Here is a 22,363-nt window from a genome sequence, read left to right as displayed (position 1 = left end):
GGAGGTGCTCAAGATGTCTTTAAGTGATTCGCAAAAATCGCTCCAGTTTTGGTTTGCAAGATTGCTGGCATGATCTCTGGCCCGTTTGTATAAGTTTCTGGTGCGAAGCATGGGCTTCTAATTGTGTCTTTTCTTCTTTCATTGTTTGTTTGAACAGTTTATTTTTCTTGTCCTGCAGACTGATCAGGTAGCTGTCAACGCAAACGTATTCGTTTTCCTGTCCGTACTCTTTGATTGCTTTATTAAAGGCGTCCTTGATGTCGCCGGACCAGGCGCCTATTTCTTCGATGTTACCGAGGGCCCCTAGCTTTTCGCGAAAAGCGTTCCAATCAGTCATCTTTTGTTTTCTCGGCCTTCTTCTGTAGTTGTCTGAGCATGTCTTCACTTAGATGATGTCATGATCGCTTGCGAGATTTTCCTTAGTATTAAGCCAGGTGGTGAGGCCATCCAAGTTAGGGACTATTGTTAGGTCTGGGCACGTATCCACACTGCGGTGAATCACAACTGGTTGTCGTTGTTTCTTTCTTCGTGACACATAGTGACTTGGATAATTGCCCAAGAATTAGGAGCCTTGAAGGAATAATTTCCCTCCTCCACAAAATTCAGAAAACTCTCGAATGGAAACGTGACATTTATGGAATGGGGCGTGTGGCGTCACACCTTAACGCCATGACACGTGGGAACAACAGGGGTGCACAAGGCGCGCAGATGCCTGATTCTACGGAGGCTGTGACGTGTGTCAATGTGTTTGCTGACGTAATTTTCTCAGTTAGCCGAGGATACGAAAGTGAAGTGAGGCAACGACGGTGTAGCCGAAAAGGAGTCAGTCGAAGTAATTAGCGCCAAAAGAAAAACAGACGAAAGGAAAGAAAGAGACGCAAATATGATGAAGTAGTAAAGAAGTTTATAAGTGAGTGCGCCGATCTGCTGCCTTTGATTAATTTAAGCATACTTAAGTGATTCAAAAATTTTTAATTGCTTTTCCTCCAACGAGTGATGCCTAAGCACGTTATCAAGGGATGAAGACGAGCCAGCAGACACGCGCTTCCACTCGCGCCATCGTCGTTTTCTGCTGTGGAACTCCCTCATCTTTAGCTTGGTTCACAACGCCGACAACAGCCGCCAACTAGCGGATCACCTCCGTCATACCCGAAACATTCACGCGACGAACGTGTAAAGTAGCTCCTTGTTGACGACAGGCCGGCCGTGCCTGTGATTACCCCTGTGGCCAACCCATGGGACCCGCAAGGAAGAGCAAGGGCAAGGGGCGTGCGGGGCGCCAGGACACGCAGCTGGCCACAGCCAACAAGAACGCGAAGCCTCGTAAGAAGCACCGCACCAAGTCGCCGCGTCGAGCCTCTTCCAAGATGGCCACTTCCAGCGCCGCTCACGTCGTCCCCAGTGCCGTCACTGGCGACGCCCTGGCCGACCCCCCTAGCGGCACCCCCGCTACAGTGGCGAGCGGTAACCACAGTGGCTCACCACGCAGCGCAACCGCTGAAAGGCCAGCTCCTCGGGTGAGCGCAAGTCTGCGTGAAGCCTCTTTTCACCTTTCTTTGTGATCGGAGCGGGGTCACGTGCTGGTTCCTTTGGTATGTCGCTACGTAACTGACTTGGTCCTGTTTGTATTGGGAAACATTCTTGAAGGAGAGGTTATTACCGTCGTAAATTTCTCTAGGCAGAGTGCGCACTTTGATGAGTTGATACAGTGTGGAGAAAATACGTAACTAGTGTCGGTGCCGACGGAAAATATGCTTTTTGCCACTGGTTTCCATCATCTTTTTTTCTACTTTACCCCTTCGCGAGAGAGCAGTATGGATGGCGGGGCGGGGGCGCAGCGTCTGACCTCACAATGGCTGATCGCGGAAATTGTAACTGACCAATCACGTCCGTAGCGCCGCACACATCGTGCTACTCGTTTGCAACTTCTTAAGGGAGATGTGCTACCGGCAAACCTATTTGTAGCTTTGAAGTCGTACAGTCCACCTACATACATACACACTTATAAGTTTACGTCGTACTGTACATACGTCGATTAGTAAGACGGCAACCAAGCATTTTTGTGTAATACTAACTTGCATTCTTTGTATAGATCACTACGATGATTGTATATTTAGTCAATGAGTTCAGTCCATAATACTGCCTTAGCAGTAAACGTTTGTGGGAATAGCTGCGGTTTTCAGTCTTAAACACACCTAAGCGAATTTAACTTCGACGCTAACTAAGCGACATAACGTTATGGAATGCTCATGAACTTCTCAGTAATCGGTAATAACAAGGCGGTGTCATAAACGGTGCGAATGTGGTGGAGTGAAACAAAGATATCAGACGAGAAGGGTATGTCGTATTGAAGAAATTCAAGGGTGTGCCGTATTTGATGTCGCTTTGTACGTCATTTGTACAAAATCGAGCTAAGTTTCACTTGAAGCCGGGCATTTCCTTGCAGTTAACGTAAGCCTTCGGGCGTGTCTGTATTGTGCGTCACCCTTTAATACAGAAAACTGTTTTGGATTCATACAGACGCGGGATGCCATGGCGGTGCAGAATACTGGGCCAACCCATCCTACCATCAGCACCGCTGCGCAAGCCACCTCCCCGCCGGGTAAACATGCGTCGCGTTGGGCCACCACCACTTCGGAGCCGTACCACCGCCCATCGCCTGGTACCGACAAGCCCGATTTGCGGCAAGCGAGCGGATTTCAGGCGCCGCCTTCGACGTCCACCCACCAGGCTGAGGACACACAAGCTGCAGAAGTAGCCGAGCCAAACAAGGGTGGCTCCGTGCCCCACGAGGTGGCTGCGAAGCCTCCCCTGGGCTTGTCTTTGCTGCCTGGTTTTCTGGACCAGTTGCGGGGCGGGTATGAAAGAGACGCCACCAGTTCGACGCGTCAGCCCAGTGAATTCAGCAGCAAAAGCACGGATCAACCACCCTCGCCGGGAATCCCCAAGCCGACTGGTGAGGAGAGCTGTGCCTGCGTTTCCAATCATAATGCCGCTGTAAAGCGCGCGAGATTTACGACACATTTCCACAAACTATCGCGAGGGTAAAGGTCGCGAGATCCTTGGGAAAGGCTGTGGTGAGGATGATTACGATGATGGCGATGATGGTGCTGCTGGTGCTGGTGACACTAGGCACTGTGCATCTTACATTGTGGTTCTTTCGTCACGTCAAATTTAGGCTATGTAACGTGAAGTGACCGTGAAGGCGGGAGTAAAGCAAGGCGTTCGAGTGGTGCCGCTTTAAGAGGGGCCATCCTCACAGTAGTTGTTTCAAAATATTCCCCGGACCATACTTACCACAAAAATTAAATACGGCCCATGATAAGTTATTGCGGTTATTTATCGTTCAAGTATTGGTCTGCGCCTGTACCAATGAGAAAAAATGTTTGCGTATATACGTATTTCGTCCTGAAGTCATTTCATCTAAGCTGCCTCCCGCTTGACATCGTCCGTAGTGGTCTAGTTCCTTGATGTAAAAGTAGTGCACACTGCAGATGTTCCAGGTTTCTTAGGCGTTCTTTTTCAAATGTGTTTCTTCTCCTTGCTTATGAGGCTCATTTCAAGATTATCAAATTCTGCACTCAAAACAATTCCTTTCAAAGATGACTTGGCCGTAAATCTGTACAATGTACTGAATGTCCAATAAACAGCCTAATTGGAACTGCACGTAACTGAGATGTGTAGGAAGCAGACAATAAATGTGTAGTAATCTTCAAAAACAAACTAGTACGAAATTCCCGTAGCATCAGCGTTAGCAAAAAAAATTGTATTACCGCCTAAAGTATAGAAGCTAACGCGGCACATGATCTGCGTTTTGAATTCTCGACTTGAAAAGTTCGCTATTTAAGTTTTTTTTTAATAAGCAGCTCATTCCGCTACTATACACCTCTTTAAATGAAAGTACCTTCACGGAGATCACCACGTTGTGCACTCTGACAAACACCTTTGAAGACAGAAGAAACATTTCTCGAGGCATTAAAATCTGCTTGCGTGTTTGAAGGGAAAAGACCGATAATAAATATTAACGACTTATTTGCGCGTCTTTCCTCGACTTCGTTTCTGCCCATTTGCAGCGAAATCATAAAAGAGGAAAAGTCGTGACCACAGCCACAGCCTTCTCGGAATGAGAGGGCTGTCAGGCTATGACACACCATTTGTACTCACGTGCCGTCACGCTCACTTTCCCGCGGGGTGCACTGGCCAACTTTTAAAGATGATAGCCTTTGTTTGGCTACATAACCCGAAACATTTCTGTCTGTCTGTCTGTCTGAATGTCTGTCCGTCTGTCTGTGACTCGATTCAGCCACCCGGCAAATGTGAACCGACGTCTAACGTCTAAGTCCGGTTTATATGTTCCTACTTGTCCACATTGTTTAACAAGAACAAGACATTACGCACATATAGGACAGAAAATAATACACCAGGCATATTTACAGTGTTCTTTTATAAAAAATTGGGCCCATCTCCCCGCGAGGGGGACTCGAGTAAATGCGTCGCATAGGGGGTGGGTGTATTGCGTTAACGTTTAGTGTTTGGGGAGTTGGTGGTAGTGAATGCGTTGTATCAGCAGCTTCTTGACGTAGTTTGTATGAGTCAAGGATATAAGGCGCGTTCGTAGCCTCCCATTCTGTGTCGGCTTTGTGGCGCAGTGGGTAGAGCACCATGTACATTGCGTTCCGCCCGGAGGGTCGAGGGATCGGAACCAGGCGCCGGATAGTATTTTTTTATATAGTGTGAATGAGTCAAGGATATAAGGCGCGTTCGTAGCCTCCCATTCTGTGTCAGCTTTGTGGCGCAGTGGGTAGAGCACCATGTACATTGCGTTCCGCCCGCAGGGTCGAGGGATTGAAACCAGGCGCCGGATAGTATTTTTTTATATAGTGTAGGGGGAGGGGTGCGGACTACGACAGACGTCAACGCGGGTGACATCGTGAGTTACTGAAATGCTCTGCATTTAAAAGAATTCATAGATGCTTGGTTTTTGCGAAATTAAATACTACATTTACTCCAGAAAAAAATTCATTCTGTGTCTTGCTGTCCCCCGCGCCACTATAGCTTCTGGCGCCATTTTAAGAATTCAAGCTGCTACAGTTACGAAACGTCCCACTGGATAGGTTTCACGTTTCTTTGGAACACACGTGCAGTAGGGCTACACGGTTCTATAAACGTTGAAGCAGGGCGCCTCGATTCCCGCGCGTCTCCGCCGTACGTAAGGGCTTGAATCGAGGCACCCGGCCTGGAGCAGTTGAACGCGGCAAATTTAAATTGGCGTGTTTAGCGTGTTTAACCTTAAGCGTGTTTACCTTGGGAGGAGCGCGACGCAAGTGGGACAACATCAGAGGTGAGCGGGAAAGTGAAGGGAGGCATTTACTTGGCTAATGTCGACGAAGACTATCATCTTTTGTCAACATTTGCGGAGAAAGGAGCAGATACGCGGCCAACTTTTTCTTCCAACGTTGGCAACGGGCCGCTGTATTGCAACGGTAAAGCGATGGGCGCCTATTGCGTACATATGGGTTTAAATGCCAAAATAAATGTTTTTCACTCGCTGTTCGCAGGAGCTGAGATTTTTTTCTTTCCGAACAACAGCAATAACGATTGTTTTACGTATCGTGAGGCACCTAAGGCCTTTCCCGTAAAAGCGGACACGGCTTACGTAGGAAAGAAAGCCTGAAAATCAGCGAAACTTCCACGTGCAATCAATTCCCATTGACTCCCACTCGTTCCACCACAAAGCAAAAGGTCTGCACAAATTCAGAGAATTATCTACTAATGCGTAGCATTCTTATGCCTCTTGTCTTGAGTGTGAGATTTTCCAGCCAAATGTTTGTTGTTTTAAATCCTGTTCTACCAATTATCTTCTTATTCTACGATTAGAAGTTGTACTTTTGCGAAACCGGCATTATTCTGGAAATGAAGGGCGTTACACGGTTCGCCATTTCCTGTTATTTTTTGCTTTTCTAATTTTTCATCTTCAAAATGTCTTTCTACCAATTATCTCATTTATGCTACTATAACGATTATAGGTGGAACTTCTGCAAAATCTTCAGTGTTGTGCAAATATAGGTCGTCATACGATTTGCTATTTTCTATGTGTTTTAGATGTATTTTCTTAATTATTCTTCAAAGTTTTGTTCAACCGATTATCTCCATTTACGCTATATAACGACTTCAGGTGTAACTTTCCCGAAAACTGCCCTATTGTGTAATTGAAGGGCGTTACATAGTTCACCCATTTCTGTAATTTTTGTATATTTTTTCTTATTTTTTAGTTTTCTGAAATTTCGTTGGACCAATTACGTCTATTTACGCCATTGTAACGATTACAAGTGAAACTTTTCCGAAATCTGCATTATTGCATAACTGACATGCGTTATACGTTTTGCCATTTTCTGTAAATTTTTAATATTTGTCTTATTTTAAATTTTCGAAATTTGGTCCAAATATCTCCATTTAGGAAATTACAATGGTTACATTTGGAACATTCGCGAAATCTGCATTATTGTGGAAATGCAGGGCATTAGACGGTTCGACATTTTCCGTAATTCTTTTATATTTTTCTTATTTTTTAATTTTCAAAAATTTATTCTACCAATTATCTTCGTTTACGCTATTATAGCGATTACAGGTGAAACTCTTTGGAAATCTCCATTATTGTGGAAATCCCATGCGTTATACGTTTTGCGATTTTTCGCTATTTTCTAACTTATTTCTTAGTTTTTCAAAATTTCGTTTAACGAGTCGTTTATATTTACGCTAATATAACGATTGCAGGTAGAACTTTCGCGAAATCTGCAATATTGTGGAAATTCAGGGCCTTACACGTTTTCCCATCTTCAGTAATTTTTTCTATTTTCCGATTGTTCAATATTTCACCCGACCTATTATCTCCATTTACGTTATTTTGAGGATTACGTTGGATTTTTCGCGAAATCTGAATTGTTGTGGAAATGCAGGGCGTTAAACGGTTACCCAGTTTTTATAATTATTTGATATTTTTCCTATTTTTTAGTTTTTCAAAACTTTTTTGACCAATTATCTTCATTTACACTGTTAAAACGATTACAGGTGGAAATTGCGCGAAATCTGCATTATTCCCTTGTTTCAGTATAACGTTACGATGTTTACGTTACCGTTTACCGTGTTTGCGGGAGTCGACTGCGCATGCGGGAGAGTTACCGTGAACGGTAACTTACCGGCACAGGCTTTACTAGGCAGTTTTAGCATGTCGTTACGGTGTTTGCGTTACCGTTTACCGTGTTACGGGAAGCCGCTGGTGACGGTGAAGCCTGTACCGGTAAGTTACCGTTCCCGGTAACTCTCGCGCTGTGCACTCACACGGTAAGCGGTAACACAAACACGGTACCGATATGCTAAAACTGCCTACTGTCGCCAGCGAGTGTCCTGAGCAGACGAAGTGTACCGTCGCGTATTGATTACAGCAAATGCAATGCGCTCGGCGCTTTATGCTCTATACAGCCGATGAAAGTAACGTTACTTGATGCTGTTTATTACGTGTTTCTTGTTAAATAATGCTCAGGAAACCGACCAACGACCATTTTTCTCAGATGGGCGAAAAAATGGCGGCCCCTTTTCGTGCTAACCTTTGCCCTCCTCAAATAGTTCGGATAGGTTTCTGAGCTCGCAAAGTGCTTTTAGGCATCCAAAATATTCCTGGGCAAGGTATTGTAGGTTATTGAGTAATTGCGACGACGATTTTACTCATTTCATGCCTAAATACTTAGCGCGGGGTCAAATTCTATTTACCTTGATTCTAACTCTACTCAGTAGATGGCGCCACCAACACGTTTTCTTTTTAAAGCTCTACAGGTGATTGCTACAGTATTCTCAAAACAACTACAGTAAGTGTGAATGCTTCACCCGCAAAGTGAAATATTCAAGCTACTTTAAACGAATGCAAATAGATTGAGCAACAAAATTATGCGTAAATTGCTTTGAGTATAATTCATCAGATGTCGCTACCTGTGCCACGGCAGCCGGAATACGCAAACCGCAAACGGTGCGCTAAAACATGTTCTACCGTTTTCAGCGGTAAACGGAAACTCCGGCTACACGCCGGCAATTTCAGAGTGGGTTCAGACTGTGTGGAGGCAGTGGCGCGGTAGCCGGATTAATTCTTCAACGTGTATCTTGAACGAGTCCAATCTCGAAAATTGCTATAAGAAAGAACACTCGTTGACGAAGCCACCCAAACTTCTGTTTATTTGGGCTGCGTTCTGTTCAGTCGACGATCGTTGCTTTAGATAGATGGGTTGCGCAAAAAAGGCTGACAAACACTTCAACTCGTTCCTTGCATAAAATAACTTGGAAAGCTGTAGTTATCGACAGTAGCAACCGGCACATCGTTGTCTGCTTGCCGGAGGACATACATCTGTTTTCTGCTTCGCTTTAGTTGCGATTTGCCCAAAAGTGGTAATCGAATGCGTTTATTTTTGTAACTGGAAGGAAGCGAACCAAAAAAGCAACCAATCGGATTTTGTAACGCCATTCACTGCTGCAGGCATTGGCGAGAAGGATTTATTTATTTATTTATGTAAATATTTATTTATTTTGTAATGGGGAGGATGGAATCCCGAAAGGCTGGCCTATGCTCAGTGAGTAGCACTTGTTTTTTTATTTGCAAATTTTTTTAAACGGTTCCTGCAACTCTTGAGAGGCCAATATGCAGGCGTGGTGAACAAATGCTCAATCTGCTCTGATGCTGAACTGAATTTCCGCGGTCGAGTAGGACAGCACGACGAAGCACAGCGGTTGAGGTGACAGTGATGGCAGTGGGGCTAGTCTGGGAGTCTCTGGGCAAGAAAAACAAACATTTGGAACAACTTTCTACGCTTTCTGGCACGCGTGGCGCAGTTACATTTTATCGGGTATTTCATATCCACATATTCAGTGGAGTACGTTCCCTTATTCAACTCGCTCTACCATCATTTCGAACGCTCAAAGTTTTGAATTTAACAGGTGTTGCAGGGCACTTCAAGTACTACTTTTGCTCCCACTATGTCTCCTGTTGTAGTCAACCTGTACGGGAGTGTTCGCTTTCGCAGGCCCCGCCGGTCCCGAGGCTCCGTCCAGCGACACTGTTCAGCGCCTGCTCTCCGCCCTCGGATGGGCGGCGTTGGCTGCGGCTCACGTGTACACCGGCTGGCTCGCGTGGCGCTTCTGGGCGGTGCACGAGCCCCTGTCGCTGGCCGGTGACCGCTGCCCGGACACCGGCCTGCTCGTCGCCATGCTGGTCGCCACGCACTCGTACACGGCTCTCCTCGTGCTGCGGAAAACGGGCCTCTGGGAACCCCTCGTGGACACACTCGCCGCGGCCGCCAAGCTCACCGGAGGCGCCATAAAAGGATGCTCGTGCATCAAGCCGTGAGATCCTCTCCTCTAACAAGCTGTCTTCTCATTTTGGTGTCTCGTGGGCTGAAGATGCAACCTGGGCTTACGATGCGGCCCTAAGTGAAGGTTCACTGATTTACAAATACCGTTGGGTATTCAACGCGGGACCAAATCACATTCACGCGCGTGTTCGCACGTTCACAAAAAAAAAACGTCATTTCCGCGAATAGAATGGTCGACCTGTGTTATCTAGCACAATAGCTTAGCCACTGAACCATCGCGACAGTCTTGTTTTAAACCTACTCACAATAACTACTTTTTACAACTACTTCCAACAGAATATGCCGACTACTTTTCCTATATTGTTGAGTCGCTCTTACGAGTCTGCCGGTGTAAGAGCGTTGAATATTTTAAATTTCGATCCAGGCCGGTCAAGCATTCCAATATATGCACTTTTTTGGCAAGCGGACAAGCCACGAGAGGAGAAAGGTACTTAATGCTGATTGCACTCCAGAATATTTTGCCGGGCTCTTAGTCGGTGCTCGGCAAGTTAGCAAGCAGCAGCGAGCACCGCAGCGAGTTAGTACAAGGGAGAACAGAAAACTGAACAGAACAGTGCAAGAAACAGGACAGAGAAAAGAAGCCATGCACGAATGCTATCACTGACTTCTAATTTCTTTAGAACCTGTCAAAAATATAGTCAAATTGTCTAAGAAGCTATCCTTTCTGAGATATAGAAGAAACAGAAGAGAAACAAACTAGTAAAGGCATATGGGTTCTACATATTCACGAAGAAACCTCCCTTGCTTGCAAGGCATTCGTTTTTGAAATGTCCCAGTGACGGAGTGCTAAGAAACTGGCATCCAGTATTGTGAGTGACGAACGCTTTAAAAGTTTTCCTTGTGCACCGGTGTTCGTAACCTTTTCTAATACTGCACTCTTGAAACTGTGGCCTACACCTGCAAGCCTTGGCATGCAGAGCGAGCACGCTGCCCGTTCCAGCCTTCAGTGAGCTGGCGGGCTGCCTCATTCAATTGCTCACATTTGTGGCCGATATGGGACCAACCACGGCCCACCGAAGGTTTGACAAAATTCGGCCAGTTTGTGGGAAAATTGTCATTGAAAAAGACAGATAAAAAAACTTCCAAAACTGTAAACAGCAAACAAGCAAAAGACGTCTCGGTTTCACTATGGAAGGAAGGGAATGATGTATATTTCATAGTGGTAACAATATTCTTGTTTTCGGTAGGTTGGGTACATTTGGGTATATTTATGGCAAAAGAGTGCAGTTACCAAAATTTCAACCAGACCAGCCTCCATCCTCTCTTGCTGGTTTGCACAGACTTGAGCCAGTACCATCATCCCCGACTCTCAAGCGGTGTGTCGTACGCACATGACAAGAAGAATTTCTAAAAAAGCAATGCCGGTTCTAGGCCAGAATCCCACCAAAAAAACCATCAATAGCGGCAATCAAGCAGCCCATGCATTCGCCCGAGGTCTTTGGAAACAGGTCACCGCTGGAGAATGACGACCGGGAAGATCACCCTCTCACTACTTTAGGCGACATAACTCAACACTACAGGCTATTCAGACGCACCTACCCACCAGGAGCTGATCCGCTTTTGAATTCAAGTGACCCCTGGTCGACTACGATACGAACACGTTCCCAGACCCTATGAGACTACACGCCACCCACCCCATACTCAATACCCCCCTGTGCAATTACTGCGGCCAACGTGCTGCTCTATATCACATGGTCTGGGAGCGCCAGACCAACCCAGACTTGAATACAATTCCCAGTTCTATGTACGAGCAGTGCGATAGTAAGCTAACCAGCTCTCAAGTCAAGTAAAAGTATTTTATTGTAAACAGACGGTTGAGTACATCATTATCATATACAGAAGGAGGTCCCAAAGTCAGACTGCAACGGACCTCCTAGAAAATGAATGTTCGCGATTTTACGAAGTGCAGCAAACAGTATATTTAAGGAAAAGGCTATTTGTAGCACGAATATATTGAGAATTACATTTTTATTAGCAATATTGCGCATGCTACGTTGCAGACAATGCAAGTGAACATAAATATATATATAAGAAAAGCACTCAAGTACAAATATTTACAAAAATGAACAATGAAACAACAAGTATCAATTACTACTAAATAAAAAACAGAGAAAGAACAAGCACTTAAAGAATAGTAATAATAATTTCGAAATAAAAATTACCAGAGAGCAGAGCGTATTGACAAACGGTTGTGAATTCTGTTTGAGGAGATGGGATTTCAATGCACTTTTGAGAGAATGCAGGGTTTTTAATTCCTCAATTTTCTTCGAAATTGCTTTCCAAATGGTAAATTCAATGAAATGCGCTGTTTGCTTACCGTAATTAGCTCGAAATTTAGGCACAAATAAATTACCATTGCCCGAAAATATCGTGAGGTTGTCGTTGGAAAGGGATGGGGCGGAAAAAATGACCACGCGAAGTAAGTTATTAATAGCTCGATAAAGGAAGATACAAAGACTATACCTGAGGGGATTCCCAACGGTCAAATTGCGGTTATGTTGCAGTAGAGGCTTGGCCTGAGCAAGGTAGGTACTGGATGTTATGAATGTAAGCACTTGATTCTGGATTGTTTGTACCGACGCGATATGACTTTTGTATTTGCTGCCCCAAGAACTGATACAATAAGTAATATGAGAGTGAACAAAGGAATGGTAAAGCCTGGTGAGTGTCTGACGACGGAAATATGGCCGGGCTTGCTCATTACGCATATGAGATATAGCCTGTTCTTTTTAATGCGAGCAGCAAGAAAAGCATACTTCAAGTAATAGTAACTCAACACCAACAAATTTTGGGCTGTTGATTGTTGTTACGGGGTGCTGTTCACTGTAAAAGGTCGGAACCAAAGTTGTGTTTCGTTGATTGGAGTTAAATAAAATAAATTTTGTTTTCTATGGATTGATTTGTGGCAGGTTGCTATGACACCAATAACTACACTATTGAGGTCAGTGTTTAATTTTCTCAGTAAAGTCTTCATACATTTCCCCGAATTAAAAATAGTAGTGTCGTCAGCATAAAAAAGCCATTCTGAATCAAAAAGGCAATTAGGTAAATCATTTATGTAAATTATGAATAATAGTGATTTTAGTGTTGAGCCTTGAGGAACACCAGTTTGTATTAGCAGCGTTAGACAAAACTCCATAAACTGAAGTAATCTGTCCTATAACAGTTTTACAGTAATTGCAAAAGTGGTTTAGTTATGCCAATGGCTTCTAAAAAGAGTGAGGAAATTGGTGGAATGCGGATTCATGCGGTACATGCGTTACAGAAAAAGAAACTGTAGAAGGCATTGGCTCTGACCCGATATAGACAGCTATGGTTGACCAAACGGGCAAAGACGGCTGGAAGAACCAACGGAGTCCGGGACTAAGGGCCGCGCCCACCTACCAGCTGTTCAGTAAAATAAAGTTGTTTTCTCCTCTTCGCTGGTGCGCGTTCGTGCCGCAGGGTGCTGTGGACGGCGTGCTTCGCGGCGCTACTGGCCAGGGCGACGCTGAACAGTAGCGCCGCCATGGAGGGTCCCATCTGTGCAGCAGGACAGCTAGTTCTGTTGGCCGGCTGCTGCGCCTACTCTAGATACCCGAAGAGCATCCGCTGGACGATTCCGATGTCCGCCCTCCTCGCCCACTACTTGTTGGCGCTCCTGTTTGTCCACCTGGGTGCGGGACACGAGCTGCTTGCCTGTACCAAGCCCCTAATCGCCAGGCAAGCCCGCCTTTTGAACATTCACTGACGGCGCTGCCCTTTTGAGAGCGGTGGGTTATTGTTGAGCCCTTCTTATAGCTTTTCTAGAGCCCAATGCAGTGCATCACTTGGTGTGTGTACATTCACGTGCGCATCAAGAGACCAAAACTTTACCTTGACGGAAGAACACCTGGAGGGCTTAAGGTTAGCATAATAGACAGAATTGTAGTAGAAGTTGCAGTACTAAAACGATTACAAAGATTCTATCTATGCCCCCTTGAATAGTGGACCTGGGAAAGGGCTGGCGAACTGTTGTCCTAAAGACAACTCCAAGACTAGTGCGTTCAATAATAATTGGGAAAAATGCTTTGAAAGGACACAGTGTAGGAGCAATAGAAAGTCAACAACCAACTTTAATACGCTGACAATTACACATAAAGGGTAATATTTCTTACAAAAGAGTGGACATCGTTCAACATTGTCGCGTGAAAATTGTCGCCTGACAAAGCATCCCTGTGACGCCAGGTGTGTTCATTTGGAGTACTTACTGCTAGCCTCCGCTGAAACTAGGAAATATTTGAAACCAGCATGCTCTAGTTTACACGAAAGGCGCATAGCCAGACAAATTATCCCGAGGCCGACCGATGGACCGACCCAACGACCTCGACAGAACAAACGCCCAAACATTCATCAGGGGACTGATAATAAAATTGCGCATTAGAAGCTCATTTTGACCACGTCAGCGTAACTTAGATAAAACTGAACTTACACATCCCAGGCATAACGCGGAATCAACATAACGCAAAACTTTCATCGTGTCATGTCTAGTTTGAAATGAAAGAAACCAGTCGGGGTAAACCTTTAATTCATTGCGTTTGTCTTAGGGGCCCAATTTTACAACGGTTAAGCGTGGCGAGTGCGTCGATAACTGTAAGAAGTGACAAGAAACGCTCAGCTTGTCCCTGCAAAGAGGACATCGGTGTGGTGAGGCCATAAGAGGACATAACGTTCTCATCGCCCGAAGCAATGAGGACGTAACGCACGCCGGAATCGGTCCTCGTTCCAGCGCAACTCTCCCGCAAATCGTTTTCGCACCGCACCTTGAGCGTATACCGATAAGGCCAGCGATACCTCACGTAACTTCGTCTGGTGAATTCCCGCAAGCCTATTCCTGTGCCGCGCGGGAGCTTCAATCGGATACCGGGCACCGTTATCTGCTATGAGATGAAACCCTGGGGCACACCAGCCCATGAATCAGCAACAGCAGCAGCCGCTCAGAATCTAGGGGAAGGGGGAAAGGCAGGTTCGTTTTAAAAAAACAAAGCCCTCGTTTGAAGTTCTTGGGAGCCTTGGCCACGCGGTATCCATGATAAATTCCGAAATGAATGGCCAAGCCAATCTGATACTTCCAGTTTGTAAGCTTCCATGGTTATTTCTAGAACTTGCAACTGCACTGCCGTTCTGCAGTAACTGCCGTTTGTCTCTTCTTTCTTGGCCTCGGTCAACCGGCCACCCGTTGTATTCCCATTACTCACCGAGCGGCGAGCTTTTTCTCCCCCTTTATCTGAAAAGCAGGAGTACACCCCTGCGGGTTTCTTGATAAAGGCACCACTGGCAGTTTCTCAAGGGGCCGCGTCACATGCGAGCCCACTATGAGGAGGATCTGTTTCGAGAGAAAGATAAAACTTTTAATGAAGCAGGGATGTACGTGGTCGGGCTCTTCATTACAAAATCCTGCTGGTCCGGCCGGCGGTCTCCGGCTTTCTTTCGCTCTTGAAACGTAAGAGGTTATAAATGGAAAAAGACGTGGGTTTTTTGCTTTCTCAGACAATGTGCGAAGGAATGGGTGGGACTTCGCTGTGAGCGTAGAGTGGTAGTAGAGAGTGGGTTGGAGGGCATGAAGGCATGTTGGCTGTGTGTATGTGTGCGTGTGTATGTATGCGTGTGTGTGAATATGTGTGTGTGTTGTTATTGTTGTTGAAGCATCGTGAATACTATGCCTTCTTACATGGCCCCATTGGAGGCTGGATGGTTTAGTTATCCCGTTAGTCGATAGCGTTGTCAAATTTCCGCGTTCGAAAGGAATGGTTGCTACAGAGGCTTAAATTCTATTAAGTTTCCCAATCTGCGAAAAAGTGCCCTAGTTGTACGACCAATAAGTGGTCGCTGTTGTAAACAGTAAATAAATCAAAACACGGGTGTGATCCGATTGGGTTTTAACTAGGCTGTCCAGAGTACTATATCGCTGCTCTACCGATTGGGCTATCCAGCACGTCACGGGAGGTAGAACAAAACATGTTGTCGTTGTTCTCCCTTTCTCCGTATCACTTGCCCACTTGTTGGATTGGGCCGGAATTGGAAGCTTTTTAAGGGTACAGTGCACTCTAACCACGACATTCACAAAACTGTGTTTTGGAAACGTACAAGTGGAGGAATTTTACCTTCCCCGTGTCACCTGAACTTTATGGCACGTGAGTGGAACAGGTGCGGAGAAACAGCCGAACACACTGAATCTAGGGGGTATTACAAACCGGCGTAGCGTGGTCGAAGTGGACCGGAATTGGTGTCTGGCCGGGGCAGTCATGATGACGAAGTTGAAGGAGAAGAAAACTTTATGTACCAGTATTTACACTCGATGTCAGAGAACAGACAGTGCGCCACTGCGCGCTAGAGATTAAATAGGCACGTTGGGTCGGTCCCCTTTCACCCTTTCTCTCAGCTAATGTCGCGATGCACCAATCACGAAATTTATGGCGCTGAGAATTACGTCCACACAAGCACACACACAAACACTGACAGACATGCTTCTCTTTTGCGCAGGAGACCGTTAGCTTGCCGCCGCTGAGGCAATCCTCTTGAGGTAGGAGCCGCGCCCCCTTTGTCCTCTCGATGTTCAAGCGCCGGGAAGACTTCTTGCGTTCCTCTCTCGTAATAACCATCGAGTGGCTCGTTGAAGACTTCTCCAGCGTCGTCAGACACACCAAAAAAAATTTGCTTCAATTTTCGCTGTGAAGGTGGTTGCAAAAAAAAAGCTTTAAATGACATCCACAACAATTGCCCATGCGATGTCACTTGAATTTACACACGTCCCTCTACAAAACGTGAAACCAGAGATTCAGCCAGAGTTACGTGGAATTCGCGAAGGCAGCGTCCCAAACGCAGCAGCAGCGTCGGCAGCGGACGCCGCCACTGTAGCCCGGCCGTGAGTCGGGAGAGAAAACATAGAGGAGCGTCTTTCGAAGGGTGAGAGAGCGGAACCTAGCCATCCTGATGTGCTGGCTTGGGGCTACACCACCGCGTGACACAAGCGCAGACACCGAAACAATTCGGCATATGAGCTTAGTGATTCCCATTAGTGATTCCCAAAACTAATTAGTTTTGTAAGTTTGAGAATTGCAAGAAAGCTCAGAGAAGTTTTATATTTCCTATTTATCAGAAGATGTTGCTACATTCGCATTTTGTAATATGTCTTAAAGCCCAACCGAATTCTTAATCACCACTTTATTCAGCGGAGTTCTTTTCGTGGCAAGCAGTGCGCAAAACGTAGCGTTTCCCTAGCGGCCAGATGTCTGTATAGGGTCTGTACATTTTGTTTTCCCAACCTGCAAACGAATCCTTAACGTATGTTGGCCGTACGACCACTTAATTCTGTCTGGTGGGGGTTACCCTGGAGGTGGCGTCGAACAATTTAATCAAGCCGTGCGAAGGCACCCGCAGTGAATTCGAAGCTGCACCAAAACAGGCCCAAAACAACCACCGCTGAAGCAGACGACAACGTCGTAGCGCCGATGCCGCCTCCGGTCAGCAGGCACTCCCGCGCGGGGAACGCTGTGTAAATTCGCGGCGCCATATCTAGTGTGCTCTCTGAGTGAAACTCTCCGCCGACCCCCTCCTCCGCAGCCGCCTTCAACGCGTTACGACTTTGTTGTCGCGCACGCCACGAAAGAACCGTTGGCTCGTAGAGTTAGGAAGTTTCGCTGGGAAAGGGCCTGGCAATGATGCGAGGCACGCCGCCGAAAATTGCCGTGCGAGGCGCGAATGGATGCTATTTTCAGCACCGCCGCTAACCGGTTGATGCTTGATGGGCCGCGAGTTCGTTAAAAAGGGTAATGTCCAGTGGCAGCATCATTAGCCGCGACGGCATCGTCGGCACACCGGGTCGTCGAATGCCAATGAGGGAAGGACCCCGGCCGACGGCAGGCTTTGGTGCTCGATCCGAGAAATACCGAATACCGGTTTCACAACAGCACCCCCGCTGCCAGATAATACTGCAGGAGGACGAGCAGCTCATCGCGGCTCGGCTGGAATGATGCGGGTAGTTAGCAGCTGCATCTATGCCTTGAGGCGGTGTTCCCCGTAGGCTGCTTCCTTTCTCTGGCCGCCCCAATGAACCCAAAGAAGACCCGAACAAAATGCTCCTGCAGAAATGACGAACTCGGCAGGGGAACCATTGCCGAACCACGCTCAGTGCGGAAAGGGCCCTCTGAACACCCCTCCGTCTACCAGACCTTGATAACAAAAAATAATCCAACTGCTAAAATATTACACCCTTTTAAAACGATTCGAAGCACGCATTCCATGGAAGAAGTTCAAAATCAGGCCTCCATTCCTGGTGTAGTTAAAACAACAACAGCAGAGCAAAAGAATCATGAATGTGATACAGGAACTCTATGGGGCAGATGAAGCAAATGAACGAGGCCAAAAGGAACTCGAAAGGCATTCCGTTTTTTGCCTATGACCATTTGTCAAAGCTACTCAGCTAGAACTGCCCTTACGAAGTGACCGAGGCAACGCACGCCTTTCGCCACCGTGTACAGCACAAAGTCTACGTCAGCGGGATCGATATGACAGTACAACAAAACAAATTATGACCTTTAATACGGCTCCTTGATGAACAAACATTTCATACGTACACTTGAAACCAGTGGCGACATTGAAAATGAAACCAGTGGCGACATTGAAAACCCCAGATACTTGACAAGTTATCTGAAAGATAACCTACAGATCGCTAGCTCACAGAGCTCGGCTACGCTAATCAACAATCTGTAGCACACTCCACTACAAAATTGTATTAGGTTACCTTTACGCAAGACAACCAAGCTGGCACACACAAATGCCTCAAAATGCGAACTTAACGTAAACACGCAGTACTAAATGCACCCACTTTCAGTATTCATGTACAACTACCTCCTATACTCCATCAGACTGAGACGAAATAAACACACGCAGATTCCGCCGACCTTACGCGGTGTTAAATTACGACCATTAACCACTTCTCCAACGAACAGCACAAAATTTAAGCTTACCTAACGCTGTGTCCCATCCCGAACAACTCCTACTTCTGTAACGCCTAACAAGACATCAAACCACGCAGTGTTAGATAACGCCCATGAACCACTTCTCCAATCGAACTCACAAAATTTACGCTTACTTCACGCGGTGTTAAATCACACTTATTGACACTGCAATTAGATTCCGCCTGTCCATCTTCTTGGCGACTGATGAAGACGAAATAATGAGGTTCTTGAAGAAGCTCGAGCCGAGAGGGCAATCTCGACTCGCTACGATGACCGACGCCCGATGCTTGAAACAGGTGAGGGATGAGGACTGCTTTTCTTGCTGAATATTAAGTTTATTTACACTATTTAAATAACTATAAGTATTTACATCGCGACAGAATGACGGTTACATTGTCACTCTGCCTGCAGCATCCGGTTCGCCCAAGGTCTATACTGAACTCGATCCCTGTCGACCGACCTCGAAAAAACCCACGCCTCCAAAGGGGGCGTTCAAAAAAGAGCGAAAACCCCTTTCAAAATAATTATTATCAACCATTGATTGGCCATAAGAACCAACCAATCCTACACCTGTCCCCACCTGCGGTCACGTGACCCAACGCTCTCTCTCATGCACTCAGTACGTTTCCCGCCCACGTTATTGCAACCGACAGGCAAATACACGGCATCTGCCACCTAAAGTCCCTGACCGCGCGGAGTGGTCGAACCGTTACGTTAATCGGGCGGCTCCTGCTAAAAACCAAAGCCGAACGCTTAGAGCGGTCCTCGCGTGGCTAACACCTCAGTGTCCTCGCCTTGCCGCCTCTCACTTGTCCGCGCGCACGCGCCGGCACAATGAGGCAGTCGTGGCTAATTCCCTCCCAGACTAAGGGACGCCGCTGCCCGCCGTCTGACCTGCGGGAAGAGCTGCTCTAAGCGCAGGCCCCCATTTTCGAGGCAACTGACCCATGAACAAACAGCACATACGCCGGCTTCGCACATCCTCAACGTCAACGCCGCGCGGCATCCTTTCGTTTCCCGTCAGCTCGTCACCGAACTACCGCATACCAACAGAGGTACTCGGGCTAACCCCCCCCCCCCCCGTCTTTTACTGCACAAAAGGAAGGAGCACAAAGCATGCAATCAGCGGCCCCCAACTTCGCGTCCCTGCGGTTGCATGGGAAGAACGGGGCATGACGGCTACAAGAGGAGGCGACGCCGATACATGAGCCACCGGCGGCTTTCATTACTAAATGAGGAGCCAGGACTTAACAACCATTAACCAACACAAATCGACGCTTCACTTCTCTCCATCTTACTAAAACAGGGTAAACTCTTAACTAAGGAAACAGAATGAGTACGCAATTATACAGGCGCACGAGGATTCGTCTGAACAACCTAAGCTCTCTCAAAACAAATCCTGCCGGGTGCACTTTGCGGAAACGCTGCTGCCACTCAGGCTAACCTGCTCTGCTTATCTGTTGCAAGGTACACCATCCTTTGTCTGAGGGACGTCTTTGACACTGAAAGGGAAAATGCGCGCAACGCCTGCGTAGAGTATTTAAATGAAGGGAACCCAGAGAATGGGACGCCGACCCTGACGAACGCGTCGGCGGGGAATACTCTCTCCCCGAAATGCCTTCCCCACAGCTCTCCGAGAATTCCTGCGAAACGTAGTCACTCCCTTCTGCCCTTGCTGGTGGACTGCCCCTCGGCCTTTTTCACGGCTAGGGAGCGCCCTCTTTGTTTCCATCAGACGTCTCAGTTTCGTTTTGCTGTGCGGCGTTTGGTAAACCTAGACCTGAATGTTGCATAGTGGGAGTGTATGCCTTCGTTTTTTGGCTTTCTATGCTGACTGTGTCTCGGCCGCCTTTTTCTTCTCTTGGGTATCGCGACGCATTCGAGAGGCAATGCACCGATCCCAGGCGACTTACAATCGAACATTTGTGGCGTGTCGCCGCCTTTGGTTCTCTGCCTACCCAGGCCTACAAATGCTTCCAAGCTAGCATAGACTAGTTTCGTTTTCTAAGACTAGTTTCGTTTTCTGAGCCACTACTCGCAAGGAACATTCTATGCCGTACAGATGGCGAGCGTCATCATCTTCCCAGCGTTTCTCTGCGGAAAACAGCGGACCAGGGAATAGCCCCGCTTGGTGACATGAGTCATACCTAACTTCCGCAATCTCCAAAGCCTGGCCAATGCCCTTACCAATGGGTTGTGATCTCGGTGGCTTCATCAGCGCCCCAAGATCTACGGCTTCACTGGACTTCGGCTTCGGCGCACCCCTGCGTGAAGCTGCTGAGCCTTCTACATTATCGTGGAGAGAGCTTCGCGTCAAACGCGTGTTCTGTTTTACGAAAAGCGTCTCCTTCTCAGCGTTGGTAAACTGCTGAGAAGTTTCCCACGAGGCGAGCAAAACTGGGCTTTTATAGAGGTGCGTACACTTGACATGCCGGTTGACCGATTTCGTGACTACGTTTCGCACATTGCGATCTACCGACACAAGCAGCTCGCTGCTAACCTGCGCGGCTACTGGTCCGGCTGGCGCTCTGCGATCCGCCGACGCAGTCGACTAGCGACTTCTATGCGCGCCTACGGACTTAGGTCGCGCTTCGCGATCGGCCGACGCAGTCGACTCGCTACTTATGTGCGCGTCTAAAGAGCTTGCTCGCGCTTCGCGATCTGTCGATGCAGTCGACTCGCTACTTGTTTGCACGGCTACGGATTTAGTTCACGCTTCACGATCGGCTAACACAAACTGCTCGCTTCTACTCTGAGCGACTACGGGCTCCGCTCGCTCTGCGCGATCTGCCAGAGCTATCAGACCGCTTCAATGTGGAGCGGCTATGCGTACAGCTTTGGCATCGCGATCTGTCGGCCCAATCGGCTCGCTACTACCCTGCGCGGCTACCGGTTCAGCTCGCGCTTTTCTGATGGAGGCGAAAAGCTAAAACGCCCGCGTGTACCAGATTTCAGTGCGCGTTAAAGATCCCCAGGTGGCCAAAATTGTTCTGTAGCCCTCCACTACCGCACGCCTCATCACCTGCGTTCCGTCGGCGAGTTAAACCCTACAATAAATCAATCAGTACTTTTCTGCCATGGTACCGACGATCCACAGGAGCACTGCAGGAAGCGACGCGGTAGTTTACGGTTGAAGTTTATTCCAAGGCGGTACACGGGCCTGTGAAGTGATAACGGAATTTTTCCCGCAGCCCAGGTCTGCGCGTGACCATCCACAGTAGCACCTCGTTGCCATGGCTGCCAATACCTCATTTAAAAGGTCGTGCCACTCAGGTCGATCCATCCGAAACTGACCACGTGTAAGGATAGGTGGGTCATGGAGCTGCAGCTCTTTGTCGATTTCGCGCATAAGAGCCTTTAACTCCAAGTCCCCATGTGGCTGACAAGCCCGAACGTCCTGAGGCAAGCAAATTAACTGCAGTTCCTCCAGGCGCTGACCAGTTGCTCACCCAGCGCTGAACCTTGTAGGATTTTGAACTGCAAGTGCGTTAAATGTAAATCAAGAGATGCCCTTTAGAGGTGGCATATCTTGTCGGCCTCTGGCATGCTTTCATCAACGCGACGATACAGGACACGTATTTCCTCCATGTATGGGCCAATCATCCCTTCCGGGCGTTGAACGCATGCAGACAGCTTCCTTTTTGGCCACGTCTTAACGAATGGTTGGATTGCCGAAAATCTTACGAAGTTGCTGGGCAAAGCTGTCCCAGTCAGCAAAGCCAGCTTCATTGCTGTAAAAACTAGTTTTTAACACTTCCGTAAGGTAAATAAAGTTTTGGAGCTTGGACGTATCGTCCAATCGGTTGACTGCACTGACCCGGGCGCATTTGTCGATCTAATGATCGACTTCCTCGCCGCAAAGTGAGGAGAAAAATGGTGGGACACGCTCCCGGCTTCCGCCAGCAAACGCCAGAGCCGCAGCAACAGCGCCAGTGGGGTTGCTCCCGCCTTCACGCTGCATGGCGTGTGACA

At 47.4% G+C, this 22,363-nt stretch overlaps 1 protein-coding gene across 1 annotated transcript in view; it reads left to right on the top strand.

Moving 5' to 3' along the window:
* The first annotated feature begins 1,235 nt into the window (after positions 1–1,235).
* LOC144167973 (sodium/nucleoside cotransporter 1-like) overlaps positions 1,236–22,363 on the top strand; it is a 70,031-nt gene continuing 48,903 nt past the window's right edge. The window contains exons 1-5 of the mRNA XM_077697082.1: positions 1,236–1,464; positions 2,498–2,956; positions 9,066–9,384; positions 10,331–10,432; positions 12,858–13,115. Of these exons, the coding sequence (XP_077553208.1) occupies positions 1,236–1,464; positions 2,498–2,956; positions 9,066–9,384; positions 10,331–10,432; positions 12,858–13,115 (1,367 nt within the window). The remainder of the gene's footprint in view (positions 1,465–2,497; positions 2,957–9,065; positions 9,385–10,330; positions 10,433–12,857; positions 13,116–22,363) is intronic.

The sequence above is a fragment of the Haemaphysalis longicornis genome, unplaced genomic scaffold (assembly GCF_048455015.1).
Source record: "Haemaphysalis longicornis isolate Haplotype H1 unplaced genomic scaffold, Haemaphysalis longicornis Haplotype H1 scaffold_2, whole genome shotgun sequence".
NCBI lineage: Eukaryota > Metazoa > Arthropoda > Arachnida > Ixodida > Ixodidae > Haemaphysalis > Haemaphysalis longicornis.
Note: the sequence above shows the minus strand (reverse complement) of the source record. Positions and strands in the feature narration are given on the sequence as shown.